Source organism: Anoplopoma fimbria, chromosome 24 (genome assembly GCF_027596085.1).
Source record: "Anoplopoma fimbria isolate UVic2021 breed Golden Eagle Sablefish chromosome 24, Afim_UVic_2022, whole genome shotgun sequence".
NCBI classification, from domain to species: Eukaryota; Metazoa; Chordata; class Actinopteri; order Perciformes; family Anoplopomatidae; genus Anoplopoma; species Anoplopoma fimbria.
Window position 1 is genome coordinate 3,178,899 of NC_072472.1, and position 14,468 is coordinate 3,193,366.

The 14,468-nt window shown below is 39.6% G+C and overlaps 1 protein-coding gene across 1 annotated transcript in view; it reads left to right on the plus strand.

Annotated features, from left to right (window-relative positions):
- Positions 1-823: 823 nt before the first annotated feature.
- pdlim4 (PDZ and LIM domain 4) overlaps positions 824-14,468 on the plus strand; it is a 52,246-nt gene continuing 38,601 nt past the window's right edge. The window contains 2 exon segments of the mRNA XM_054625190.1: positions 824-1,074; positions 14,308-14,459. Of these exon segments, the coding sequence (XP_054481165.1) occupies positions 982-1,074; positions 14,308-14,459 (245 nt within the window). The 5' untranslated portion in view covers positions 824-981.

A 14,468-nucleotide genomic window follows, 5' to 3' on the forward strand; every position in this document is an offset into this window, starting at 1 on the left:
AAAGCAACAAACTAATATGAATACAATAAAAGCAACAAACTAATATGAATACAATAAAAGCAACAAACAATACAAACTAATATGAATACAATAAAAGCAACAAACTAATAGGAATACAATAAAAGCAACAAACTAATACGAATACAATAAAAGCAACAAACTAATACAATAAAAGCAACAAACTAATATGAATACAATAAAAGCAACAAACTAATATGAATACAATAAAAGCAACAAACTAATATGAATACAATAAGTGCAACAAACTAATATGAATACAATAAAAGCAACAAAAACTAATACAATAAGTGCAACAAACTAATATGAATACAATAAAAGCAACAAACTAATATGAATACAATAAAAGCAACAAACTAATATGAATACAATAAAAGCAACAAAATGAATACAATAAAAGCAACAAACTAATGAATACAATAAAAGCAACAAACTAATATGAATACAATAAAAGCAACAAACTAATATGAATACAATAAAAGCAACAAACTAATATGAATACAATAACCTGATGTTACCTGTATAACTGGTTAAATGACAACAAAACATAATGAAACACAGAAACACATCCACAAATGTATTTGCCACCACTTATATGCATCCACAAATAATAAAACCAGAATGTATTTGCCACCACTTATATGCCCCTTGTGTGACCCTCCTCCCACCCCCACCCTCCATCCATCCATTTGCTCCGTCCCCTCCCACTCCCTGTCGACCGGCTGGAGGCGGGCAGGACAAGCCGTCATCCGGACGTCAAAGGCGGCTTGGATATTTAAACTTGAATCAAAGGAGCGGAGCAGAAGTTTTCCCTCAGACATCACCTCGGCGGAGGGACTCGCACTACTTTTCCTCTCATTCTGTTACAGCTCGTTGATCTAGGAGGGACCAGCAGGATATTTTTTTTTACCCCCACACTTTATACTTTATACCACAAAAGAAAATTAAAAAAAAAAAGGAAACATGAGCCAGACCGTGACTCTAAAGGGACCCTCTCCTTGGGGCTTCAGGCTGGTGGGAGGACGGGACTTCAGCACGCCTTTGACCGTCTCCAGGGTAGGTGATCCCGGCTACAGTGTATCCATTCACTGGGACACTCTCCACATCATCCGGGTTACTTCTAATGGCAATGAATGGAAATGAATGGAAGTTTTGAGACAATAATTCATCTTTAATAACATGTAATTATACTTAATATTAGTAGTAACTACTTCATGTTCGTGCCAATTAATCTTTTAATAATTAAGTTGTTTGGTCTATACAATGTCAGAAAACTGTGAAAATAAATGTTAATCAGTGTTTCCTAAAGCCCAAGACCTCTTTAAATGAGGTCAACTCAAAGATATAGAGGAGTAAATAAAACATATAATAATCACATTTAAGGAGCTGGACTCAGATATTTAGACTTTTTTCTTTTGTTTTCTCTCAAACTGATCAAAATAGCTGGCAATTAATTTAACAGCTGACAACTAATCGATTTAACAGCTCTAAACTATATCAAAATCCAATAAATGAAAAATCCTACCATACATACATAATGCCTTTTAAAGTTGTTTTTACACATTTTAACCATGCGTCTAGTATGTGACCTCAGGTGTGGTGATATTTCTAAACAGATGCATGAGGATATATATGATTGTATGCGTTATTTCATTACTCATTGTTGATATTAATGCTGGTAGTGGTATATTGCGTATGAACTTTCCTGACCCACACAATATGGGTCAAGAGTCAGTGTGCTGGCAGTGGATCTGGCAGTAGCCAATAGTCCATCGCGGCCAGGATAAACACAGGCTGGTCCTGCTGCAGGGCTTGCAGAAGGAGGGGGGGGGGGTGGTGGGGGGGGGGGGGGGGGGTGCTGACATTTGTTTTTCATCAGCGCTCATTGGTGCTGCTGAGGGATTCCAGGTGTTGTGCTCAGCTGTATCACCAGCCCCAAACCGACCCTTTAACTACAGGGCCCTAGCACTTTAAACTGGAGGTGTAATTTTTAGATTTACAGCGGGGTGATTAACAACTCTGAGAGGAGCAGATGAACTGCCGAAGGTCACCCGAAGTGCTCTCTCTGTTTTTCAAACCTACCGTTGTATTCCTTAAAAGAGTCGTGATGCAATGCTGAGTCGTACTTTGACTCACAGTGTGTGAAGAATCAAAAGTCATGACGGTTGTGGTTTCAACATTAAAGAGTCTCTGACTTGTTGACGCCTTTGCTTTTCCAAAGGCAACTGAATTCTGCAACTTGAGAAATTTCTATGGATGGATCACTCACTTCATGACTGATCTTAATGTTTGTCTCTATGTGTTGAGTTTTAAGACAGTATCATGAAATGCAGTGTACTGGTGTTTGTGTACAGCGTGTTGTTTATTTTACAATTTTTAGGTCAGAATTACTTCTTTTTCGGGATGATATTGTGTTACAAAGCAAGTGTCAGATTTAGTCAACAAAACCACCCGGCAAGGTTAAGGAAAACAACATAATTTGACTTAAAATAGATATGTAGAGTTAGGTTTAGGCAACGAAACAAATGTTTGCTTTAGGGACAAAATGAACGATGGGTTTAGGCAACAAAACTACTCGGTTAGGTTAAGGGCTTAAAATAACTAAGTACCGCTGGGTTGAGGCAACATCTCTAACGTTAAGTTTAGGTAAGAAAACAAAAGTAAAGTTTAGGCAATAAAAATAACTTTAGTTTAGGACAACAAAACAAACTTAAGGTAGGCAACAAAACAAACTTTAGGTTTAGGCAACAAAACAAACTTTAGGTTTAGGCAACAGAACTACTTGGTTAGGTTTAAAAATCCTCATGGTTGGGCTTAAAATAACAACGTACCATTAAGTTCAGGCAACAAAACAAACTTAAGTTCAGGCAACAAAACAAACTTAAGTTCAGGCAACAAAACAAACAATAGTTTTAGGCAACAAAACTACTCGATTAGGTTAAAGAAAAACTTAACGGTTGGGTTTAAAATAGCACGTACAACACTTTGGGAGATGCTGTATAAAAGTCCTGGTCTCGGGGTTGAAAGTCCTGTTTTTGTTGGTCCCATCCACCCATCATAAATGTTTTTTGTTGATATTCAATAGTATGTCATTGGCTCTGACCGTTGAATAGTCACATGGATGTATGTAATTCATGTGTCCACAAACAAAAAAAGGATCCTTATTGACTTTCCATTGCCATTGTTTTCATGCTGAGCGACATTAAAACAAAAACCCAAACAGACAGCCAAGAGAATACATTTCGTGACTATTTCACTATTTCTGAGAGTTTCCAACACTGACAATGCCCAAGACCAGAGTTAAATCCACACTGCATGCATTTGCAGATCTCCTGTGTTGGTTTCATGCTAAATGTAAAGTCAAAATGTTGCCTTGTGCAGCTTCAGCACATCTCAGGTTTTGTGACGCATACCTTCCTGACTTCTTTAACCTTTTGCACACCTGACAAGTTGCAGTTTCATTTCTTTTTTTCCACTTCAGTCTGTGCAAACTTGCATGACTGCCAGTGCAGAAACCATGGCTTCCGTGCATAGGGAAGGCTTTGCACTGTGAACGTTGCGTAACTTAGTGACGATGGCGTCAGTGAAGATAATTGCAGGTTACACTTAACAGACAGTTGCACAGCAAAGGTGGCAATAAAAACTAACGCTGACATGGAATAGACGTTCGCAGGAGTATAAGGGAGTTTCGACTAATTCCTTAATCTTGGCATTCAAATTAGAGAAGGAAGCAGCTGGTCAGATGCAAGCATATTTATCAAAATATGTAATGTCAGAGGCATAAACACACAGTGTTTTTGGCAGTAGGATCCACCATTACACTACCTCCTGTCGCTCTCTACCATCCATTACAGAGCAGTTTATTTAGAGTCCAATTCAAGTCACATGCTCTGAAACATCAGCTGACAATAAAACATTTTTATTGGCAGAACTCGATAATTGATTTATGCTGGTGTCTAGTACGCTGGTGAAAACCTCACAATTAAATTCAGTGAGAAGTGAAAAGTGAGAAGTGAGAAAAAAGAAAGTAGAAATGGTGGGAAAGGAATCTTCTCTCCTCACCTCATGGGAGCTGGTCGCATTCTGAGCTTGAAGCACAGCATGATTAATTGCGGCTGATAAACTGGAGTATCTCCTAAACGGGCTATTTATCACGCGCCTGCAACATTCTCGCCGTACAGTGCATGCCCAAGACGGCAATTACAATGTGTTGAATGGCGACACTGAGAGAGATACATGGAGGGAGACATACAGGGAGGGTGTTTCAGAGAAGGATAGTTTTATGTCAGACTGTATTCAAAATGCCTCTTTGGGGGGGAATTAAATAACATGTAGACCTCATGCAAGCCAGAACTCCCTGACGGTTGTAACAGTGTCTGCTGGCTAGGTATAACTAGAGATATGGTAAAAAGCAGGCGGCAGCTTCCAGGTCAAAAAAAGTGAAGCCTGAATTCTTTCTAAAGGCCAACCGTGGGCGGTTGCAAGTGTGATTCTATAGAAGTCTACTTCTCACTTGATTTATTCCCTCAGTAAACATCGTAAACATGAGTTTGTAGTCTCAATCTCTAGTTTCATGATGTTAATTTAGCAAAATATAGTCCATTTAGAGTCAAATAGTTCATGACTGTTAATTGAAACATTTTGTTCACCTAAAAGTGTCTTATTCTCCGTTCGGTTGTACTTAGCTCCATCCTCTTGTGTATACTTCTGGTTAAAATAGACAAGATCGCTGTAGACAAAATCCAAGATAGAGACGGACAAAAACAATGACGTCAATGTGGAATACCAAGATGGCGATGTGGAAAAAAACAAGTTGCTGACGCCAAAAATCTGATTGCAATGGCCAAATATCAAGATTGCAATGGCCAATAACCAAGATGGCGATGCACAAAAAGAAAAATGAGGATGTGGAAAAACCAAGCTGGCTACGGCCAAATAAACAAGATGACGATGGCCAAAAGTCAAGATGAGTATGGCTAAAAAACCAGATGGCATCACAGTGACTACTTCCACTTCTTAGTATATACAGTCTATGGTTTTAAGACCCAACTATTAGACTTTTATTTACGTAATCCCCTTAATACTGCTTCTGCTTTGCACGACAGACCTCCTCCCTTCTTCCTCCATTTTCTTGTGCATAAATAGAAGTGAAAGTCTGAAACACCTGCACTTGGAGACAGTGAAAGTTGTAAATACCAGAAAACCAGTTCTGATGGCGGCAGCTGTTTTTTCCCCCTTAAGGTGATAATGTCCCAGGATAAGCCCATTAGTCTCCCGCCAGCCCATTAAGACTCTAGCCACATTAATGACGTGTCTACTCCACTCTGGAAACATTTTCCCTGATGGTGTTTGTGTGCTTGTGTGTGTGTGTGTGTGTGTGCAGAGGTAGGCTGTTAAATGGTATTTTGTGTGCACGAAAGAGGGAACGAGAAGAAAGAAACATAATAAAGCCGCTGATGTAGCTGCTGAAGCATTTAGCGAGGATCCGTTGAATATGGCAGCTGTGGTATAATCTGTGTCAAACCGACGTCTAGGCAGAAGGTGACGCAGGACACTTGTCAGACGTCTTCTGGGCGGGAATTCACACCTGAGCGTCTGCTAAATAGCTCTGACACCTTTATACGGTCTGTGCAGCTTTTAGTCAAACTGCTGTCAGTGCTGTTAGAGGGCTGTTTTGACCAGGAAACATTCTTGAAATCGTATTTTTTGATGAATCTTTTAGTTTAGGTAATATAACAGAAAGGTGGTAAATGTCCATCCCAATTTCCCCAAGGTAACATCTTCAAATTCCTTTTTTTTTAACTAGTGGCTTCCACTTATCGGTCGACTTTGTTTTTAGTCGACTAAGATTTATTTTGTCAAGTTATTTGTTTATGCCTTTTTCATGCTGCATGACTTATTTCCAAGAAATGTATGAGCCAACTCCTTGGAAACACAATATTTAAAGTGGTGCTCTTGTGTGATACACTGCGTAGAAACTCAGCTTCACAGATTTATCGACAAAATGTGTTTGAGTGTTAATCAACAAAGACTTTCTTTGGGTGGACGACATCCCTGGTTTTATCCAACTTTCACTCCAAAACCCCAAATAAACAAACTTGCTGACCGAGAGGGAACGGGTCCACTTTACAGCTATTAAATCTTCAAACGCAGGTTATGCAATATCTCTTTAAACAGAGTTCAAAAACTTCATGCCGCTTCATGCCTTTTGTAGGAAATTGAATGAATGTGTTCCTGCACAACATAAGACATAAACATAGTTATTATGTTGTTTTTATACAAACAAAATCAAAATTGATGAAAATACGATGTAAACATTAGTGAGATACATAACAACCATGGCAGTTCTATATATAGAATAAACCAGAGTCTACATTAAAATATGCTAATATGTATATTTAAGGGGGACAGTGATGATGGGATGACTTCATCGCCAGTATAGATATGAAGAGAAAACCTTGAGGAAAATGTGAACCTGACCTGTCCAAGAGAGTTATGTAGCATCATCTGTCATACTCTTATTGTAACGTCTGGAGTTTGACTTAAGAGAAAACCTGCATTCATATCGAGGTTGTTTCATGTTTGTTGTACTGATTTCTTTACGAGGACGTTGGAACACATATATCTCAGATTGCATCAGCGGTTACACATCCAGTGAACTCGGTGTCCTTTGTACCCTTTAATCTCTTGACGTACGTCCGTCCAACACTGCCGCATACCAGAGCCGGGACATGTGACCCCGAAGCCACGTGGGTCGTTCCTCTGCTGGTTGTAATAGTCGGCTTCGGGGCTGCAGTTTCCTCCAGGCTAGAATTACAGATGCTACGAGCTGCATCTCCTCGACAATCTGGGCAGAAGATAACAGATGGTGCTCTCCAAGAATTTCCTGTCGTCAGTGGAGCGAGTTCCTGAAGACAGTCTGGGCAGGAGAGCAATGCAATCATTCTTTACTGCTCGTCTGGTTATCTAATCCATGAAACCCAGTCTTTTGATTGATGTTAACATGGAAATATTTGAGCAGTGCTGTAAAGATGAGCAGATATCTGGTGTTTTTCAGATAAACTTAAATGTGAGGACAGCGTGGTAAACATCATGTTGCTAGTGTTTGTTCACTTCATCGTGGAAACTTCTTGCTTTTCATTTTGTCGCCCATGTGTACAGATTAAAGAGCAGGGTTATTTTACACTACTTTTTGGGGACCCACTTATTAAACGTTTATGACCCAATTCCCTACAGGCCTATATAAATCATGAGAAGAGTGGATTTTGTGTGAACGTTTCAAACCATTTTTATAGCCATTTCCACATCATTTTATATCATCTCAAATATGTAAACCAGCCATTTAGAAGAGATATACGTTTAATAAATCACGACTTGGTTATATGCATGTCTTATGAAACATATACACATTTTAAATACTCTATAAATGAGACCAAATGGATGAATTCATGTGGAGTCAACAGGTTTTCTCACTTCCAAATGTCCTCTCTTAAGTAAAACAAACAGAATGTACGCTCGTCTTTAATATACTAAACAATGTTAGGTTACAAACATTCAGGCTTCATCATGAAGGTCTGTACCTCGTTTTCATTCTTATTTGGAGCCAATAAACAACATTTCTTTTTTTTTAAATACATATTTTTTTGCTTCTCTTACAATGCACAATGACTGAAAATGATATCCCTTTGAATTTTGAAATACTGTGATTATAATACCGCCAACACCCTAAAAAGCAAATAATATTGCAATATAAACTTTAGGTCATATCGCTCATAATCAGCATGAAGTGATTTTTGAATTATGAGCTCTTCTGTGTCAGCTTTTATGTTGTTTTAGTCGACTTTATCGCCAAAAACTCTTGTTTGTTTCCATTTATTTGCTGCAGATGATCAAAAACAGGACTCTTGGGACGTTCTTACGATCATTCCCAACATATTAAAGCATGACACGGTGATAAAGACATACAGGAAACTCCCCGCATGCAAAAGAAACAAAATTATTACCAATCTGACTACACATTTACAGGGATTGCTGCATCTTCTGATGAGTAATATTGATGAGTAATCTCATGCTCTTTACAGACGTAACACAAATGCATTACAGACTGTCATTAATTTCATGTGACTCTCCCATTTCCTTGTGTTGTCAATAAACTATTCATATATAATCATCTGCTGTAATACTGCTCTTTGTGTTCACTGTATTAATCTCACACCTCAGGCTGTGTAATGACTTTCCTGAGCGTCACTGAGGTCATATCTATGGTCGTGGTTATCTCAGGGCCAACGAGCAAACAAAAGGCTTTGACACGTTGCCAGGAAATATTCTGTGTGTTGTTGCGATGCAGCAGAAAAGCTTCTCCGTGGAGATTCACGCATGACAAAAACATCTTTCATGCAAACAGTTTATAATTAACCAACCAGTAAGTGTTGGTGGTTTGATGGTCACATCACATAAAGCTGTCTCGGTTGTTTTAGCTGTGGTTAAACGGTTAATGTGTGTGTATGTGTGTGTGTGTGTGTGTGTGTGTGTGTGTGTGTGTGTGTGCTGACTAAAGGCCTTTACAGTGGAATAAACAGCAAGAAAATGCAAATAACTCACCTGCGAATATTTTGCATCAAACCATACCAGCAGTGATGAAAATTTGCAAATGAGGCAACACAGCAGCGACTGTCTTTCTGTCTGAGGTAAACCTTTGTATGGCCTAAGATACTGTAAGATATTTTATTGAGTTTCCTTTTAGTCAAATGTCAAATTGGTAAACAGCTAGGCAGTGTATGTCTAGGGCTTTTATTGTGAAAGGTAAGAACGGAAGGAGCAGATCTGGTTTCCTTTTTCAAGGTTGAGAGGAGTAATAAAGTTTGATGTTGACGCTGAAAACATGTAGTATAAATATATAGATATTTAAATATTTTGTCCTTTGAGCTACTATATACACTCATAAAGCCAAAAACTAAACTGTTTGTGGAAGATTTGAGGTGCATTATACAATAAAAAAGCCTCCAGATTGTCAAAAAACAATGAACTTGAAGAAGAATGTCCAAATTGGATCTTTTTAGACGAAACTTAATCTCTAAAAATATCTTAAGCTTGTGTTAACCTCAGACCTTTCCTCATCTAACCAAATGCTTAGTGATGTGTAAAAATGCTGACTCATTCACTTTTTTTTTGCGCTCTATCGCACATTTTCGAACGTCAGACACAAACAAAACGACATATTCAACATGAAAGCGATGCACAAACATTCATTCTTTTCATTCTGTTGTTTCACGCTCAAACGAACAGTAAAAGAACACCAGTGGCCACACCGACATACTCATCAGGACACGATGAATGTCAACTGCTAACCGCTCTGTCTGTTAGCAATTAACTACGTGACTGTTTGTGGAGCAACCCTTCATGGGAACAATGTCACTGTTTAGATTTCCCAACAACCACATTAAGTTGCTGTCTGCACCATCACCATCAAATCCATCGTAGTCACATACTACGTGTCCTTTTTTGCATTCTAAATTAATTAAGTTATTCATTTTTCTGTTAGCGGAAAGATACATTTATATATTTGAACCCTCATTTTTATAGTTTAAGTAGGTTTATTGGGTGGAAATGGAATTTAATCTTTACCGCATGATCTTAAGTTGCTATTTTGTGCAAATTTGTATAATTTTATTGAATTTGTTGTCCTTTTTCTTCACTTTCACAGTGGTCTAGAAACCACGTCACATTCTTTCACAACAGCTATGGTTAACTCGTAATTATCTACAGTTACAATGTTGTTTTCATGCGACCATCAACTCTCATTTTTTAGCTTTATTCTAATTTTAGCTCGACTACATAAAGCCAGTAGAAGTGAATCAGTCAGTTTTGGTTACTACATGTGGTTTCCTGTGAGTAGGAAGACAAAAATAAAATGTTTGTAATGCCATATAGTAAAAAACATAATTATAAAAGCTTTGTAGAGTTGATCCGTTACATCACTCAACATCCGCAGTGTAAATATAGCACATTGTGATTATGTCTGAACCACGTAACTCTATGTTGCCTTATATTTCCTCGCAGACGGGAATGTTTGTCCTCTAGTGACGACCTCGGGCCTACCACTGTATTTGTGTGTGTGTAGGTGTGTGTAGGTGTGTGTGTGTGTGTGTGTGTGTGTGTGTGTGTGTGTGAGGTGTGTGTGTGTGTGTGTGTGTGTGTGTGTGTGTGTGTGTGTGTGTGTGTGTGTGTGTGTGTGATTCATACCCTGCTATTCATGGTCAGACCCTTGAGGTCATATAAGTCACTCTGTTTGTGTGTTTGGGGGATTGCATGAACTTCGGCCACTATGACACAGCCCAGGCACAGACCCAACACATTGACACACACACACACACACACACACACACACACACACACACACACACACACACACACACACACACAACCACACAACCACACACACATTAAAAGTGTAACTGCACACCTAAATATGTTTTTTTAAGCTATAACCTAAATTCTAAGACTGTACCGTGATGAAACCCATAAATGCTGGTGTTAATTTTGACTTCTCTTACCAAATTAACGAAAAGAAACAGCGATTCGTGGTTGAAAATGGCTCCATACGCATTTAATTATAAATTATAACTCAGCCCTAATCTTTCAAGCCCAGTTCTGAGATAGAGTTGATCGTTTGGGACTAACCTACCTAAGATAATGAAGTATAATTAAGATTAACGGCATCTAATCAGACCCCTGTTCTCTCCTCTCAGCACACATCTATTATTTGTACACGTCTGTTCTCTCTTTTCTGTGACTGGAAATTAAGCTAACAGCTCATAACAACATCTGGTGAAACAATGTTAATGACTGATTATCTGCAGGCAGCAATGTGCTTTCCTACGCTGTGTCCAGAGCGTGTAGACGAAGCATTTGGATTGTTTCATTTTTCTCATTTAGTTAGTTAGCTATCTAACGTTAGCTTGCGGATTCCACCATGCTGTCATGTTTGTTGACGCTGTGCGGAGGCTTTCGTCATACAGAAGTTTGCATGGTTTCATCTCTCAGACCCTTGAGGGCCAAAAAAAAAAACTTCATTTATGCTACTGCGTCTTTAGAACTTTAGATTCTATTTTCTCAGTTGTGTATTTTATGTCAACAATTTATTTCCAACAATGCAGAACAAGAACAAAGTGTGTTTATGTGAGTTTACTTTCCATGTGATTCACACAAACACACACTAACCCACATTCCCCACAATGCCTCTGACCTCTCAGTTTACAGGAACTGAGTCAGGGACATCGGGGCGGTCAGAGGCAGTAAATTAGGAATTCCACATCTGAACCACACGACTCAGCTATTAGCGCTTCATGGAGCGTGAACATGTGTGCCTTTGCTCTTTAAAACACGCTCCTCCCAGTTAGCGAGGCTGCTGCTCTTGCACAAGCACATCCTCTGCTAATTATTCCAGACAATCATATCTTCGTTTATCTTGGATTAGATTACTTATGTCTGTTAGAGAAGAAAGTGTTATTGCAACACAAGGATTTACCGTCTCCAAAAACAATACATCTTATGTTGGGATGTCTAGAGGCTTCCATAGATGTTGGGGTCAGGCAGTGGTCGCTCAGAGAGAGGTATCCACTTAAAACCTTGGATGACAGGACAAAGATTAATCTACTGACACGTGACATGTAAAAGGTCCATTAACAGGAAGATCCTCCTAAATGTTCTGTTCCCTGTGTGTTCATGGTTACAGGTAGTCATTATGGGCTTTTATCTATCAGGCATGTAACAAAGTGCTTCCTGGTTCAGACTTGTGAAAGGAAGATGATCATTTTCTTTATTTTACATTACATTACAGTCATTTAGCAGACGCTTTTATCCAAAGCGACTTACAATCAGTAGTATATTACATATCATTCACCCATTCACACACTGATGACAGGCTACCATGCAAGGTGCCACCATCAGACTCTAACTAACATTCATGCAACATCCAGTCCACACCGATGGCAAGCCTTCGGGAGCAACTTGGGGTTAAGTGTCTTGCTCAAGGACACATCGACTGCTGAAGCCGGGTATCGAACCACCGACCCTCTGATTGGAGAACTACCTTGCTCTCCACTACGCCACAGCCGCCCCATTTATTTACTTGTTATGTGGTGATATCTTTGGGCTAGCTTTTTGCTAATAGATCAAACAAACAGTCGATCATTTTGACGAAAATGTCATCTTGCTGTGTTCCTTAACGCCAGAATTGATCTTGCGCTTACGTTTGAGACGATGAACTGTGATTCTAGGCTCTAGAAAGCTTCAATATCGGTGAAGCGTTTCAGAGATGTAGAGAAAATGTTGCCATAGTTTGGTTTAGCCTTCTGCTAATCTCCTCAGTTTACAGGGCTGCTGCACCACAAGAAGTTCAATTATTTGACAGATGAAGAGATACAGCGCTGTTGGGCTTATTTTTATGTAACAAATGTAGCATGAAAGCATGATGGATTAAGCAAGCTAACTTAGCAGACAGCTGGCTACTGAGCTAGCTTGCTCCACCATGCTTTCATGCAACACGGGCCACAGAAAGTGTGACAAGAGTGTGTGGATGAAGCATTACGTTGTTAAATCGTACTCATTTAGCGGCAGGCTAGTTAGCTAACCTACTTGATAATTCCACCATGCTTTCATCCTACACTTAAAGAAAACAAGCCCAACAGCTGGCCGGTCCCTCTGTCTCACTAGTCACTGCCAGGAGACTGCTTCACCAGAAAAGGTAGACTAGCTATCTAACTAGCCAGCGGCGTGGACGTAGAATAATATTGTCCCGTTGGATGATGTTAACTTTCTTAAGTAACACTCTCGGTCCCGGAGAGTGAGTGACTGCACATATGGAGAGAAACTCTTATTTTCTTAAGCCGTTATAAAGAAAAAACAAGCCAACAAAACTTGCGAGCCAGTATTAACGTGTTCAGAGAATTATTTTGCCTAAACCTTCCCTCTGCCCTCAAAAATATTCTACTAATATATACGTTTAACAGAAAAGGGGTCTTTAGAAAAATGATTCAAGGGTAAAATGATCAGCACATTGATCTATAATGAAAATCATTTGTTGCAGCTGTAGTAGTTGCTCTTGTCTTTTCACTTCCAGCCAGTTGCTGTTTCCAGCTGCCAACAGCTGTTGCTGCTCCTAGATTCATAAACCTTACTCAAAGCAGTGTGTTTAGAACAGTTAATAATATTAATATATAGTGAGTCACTATTGTCCAAATCCAACTCTTTTAAAAATGCCACAGACACCGTGCTTTAAATTCCTCCAAAAAACGGTATGACAAACAGCGATTGCATCCAGCTGCTGAAAATGTCACATTTAATGGTTGGGGGGAAAAATGCAGTCAAACTAATACTCATGCGTGTCAACGGTTGACAGCACAAAGAAGACCTTATGGCAACTGTTCACATTTTATTACATTTTTGAGCCATTGCGAGTAAAGTTTTTTTTTTTTTCTCTGGAGCGACTGTTTTACTGGGTGTCCTGGTTCGATGATTTGATTGGTAGTTTATTCTTCTGTATTTCAGCCAGAACCGACCAGGCCTGGAAACAGCAGGGACATTTGCGTGTGTGTAATAATGGATAATTGTGATCATATGTTACTTAGTGTGTCCGTGAAGGTAAAAGACACCCAACTTCCCCCAGTTTCTCCTCCCTGTGGGGCTCAAATGTCCACACACCGGTTAGTTTCTGGAATAAAAGGATCACAGCGAGGAAACCTGCTTACTGTCCAGCGGCTCAAACATAATCTCCAAAATGAAAGCGATGTTTTACAAGATCAAAGCAATTTGAATCGGGGGGGAAAAGAACGTATTGAGCAGATGTTTGCAGATGTATCTAACATTACACAGAAACCGTTTAGGTTCAAGGTTCATATGCAAACACCATGCCAAGTAGCTCACTCTTAGTCTGATGCATTTGCTGAGTGACCATAAAGTTGCACAGTTAGTTTTTAACTGAATTTCAAAAGGCGAGGTGTGTAAAATATCCCAGTTCTTTCAGAATATTTCACCACCTCCCAAAGAAAAAGTGGCCTCTCACTTCTCAGTGTCGATGCTGGCTGTTTGAGAATGTAAACCTAGAGTGCTGCCCAAGGCAACATTACATAAATCAAAGCAGAGAGCTGCGTTTGTTGAATTTGGCCTCCGTGCCGACGCTCCCACGCTAATACCCTTTTTCTCTTTCTTCCCCACCGACAGTTTGACACCACTTATAACAGCTCTTTTCTTTTTTCTTTTCTCGGGGTGTGCTTGGATCTGTGTGTGTAGGTAACACCAGGCAGCAAGGCGGCCCAAGGTGACCTGTGTCCGGGCGACACCATCCTGGCCATCAACGGCGACAGCACGGAGGTCATGACGCACATGGAGGCCCAGAACCGGATCAAAACCTGCACCCAGCAGCTCACGCTCAACATCAGCAGGTACGGAGA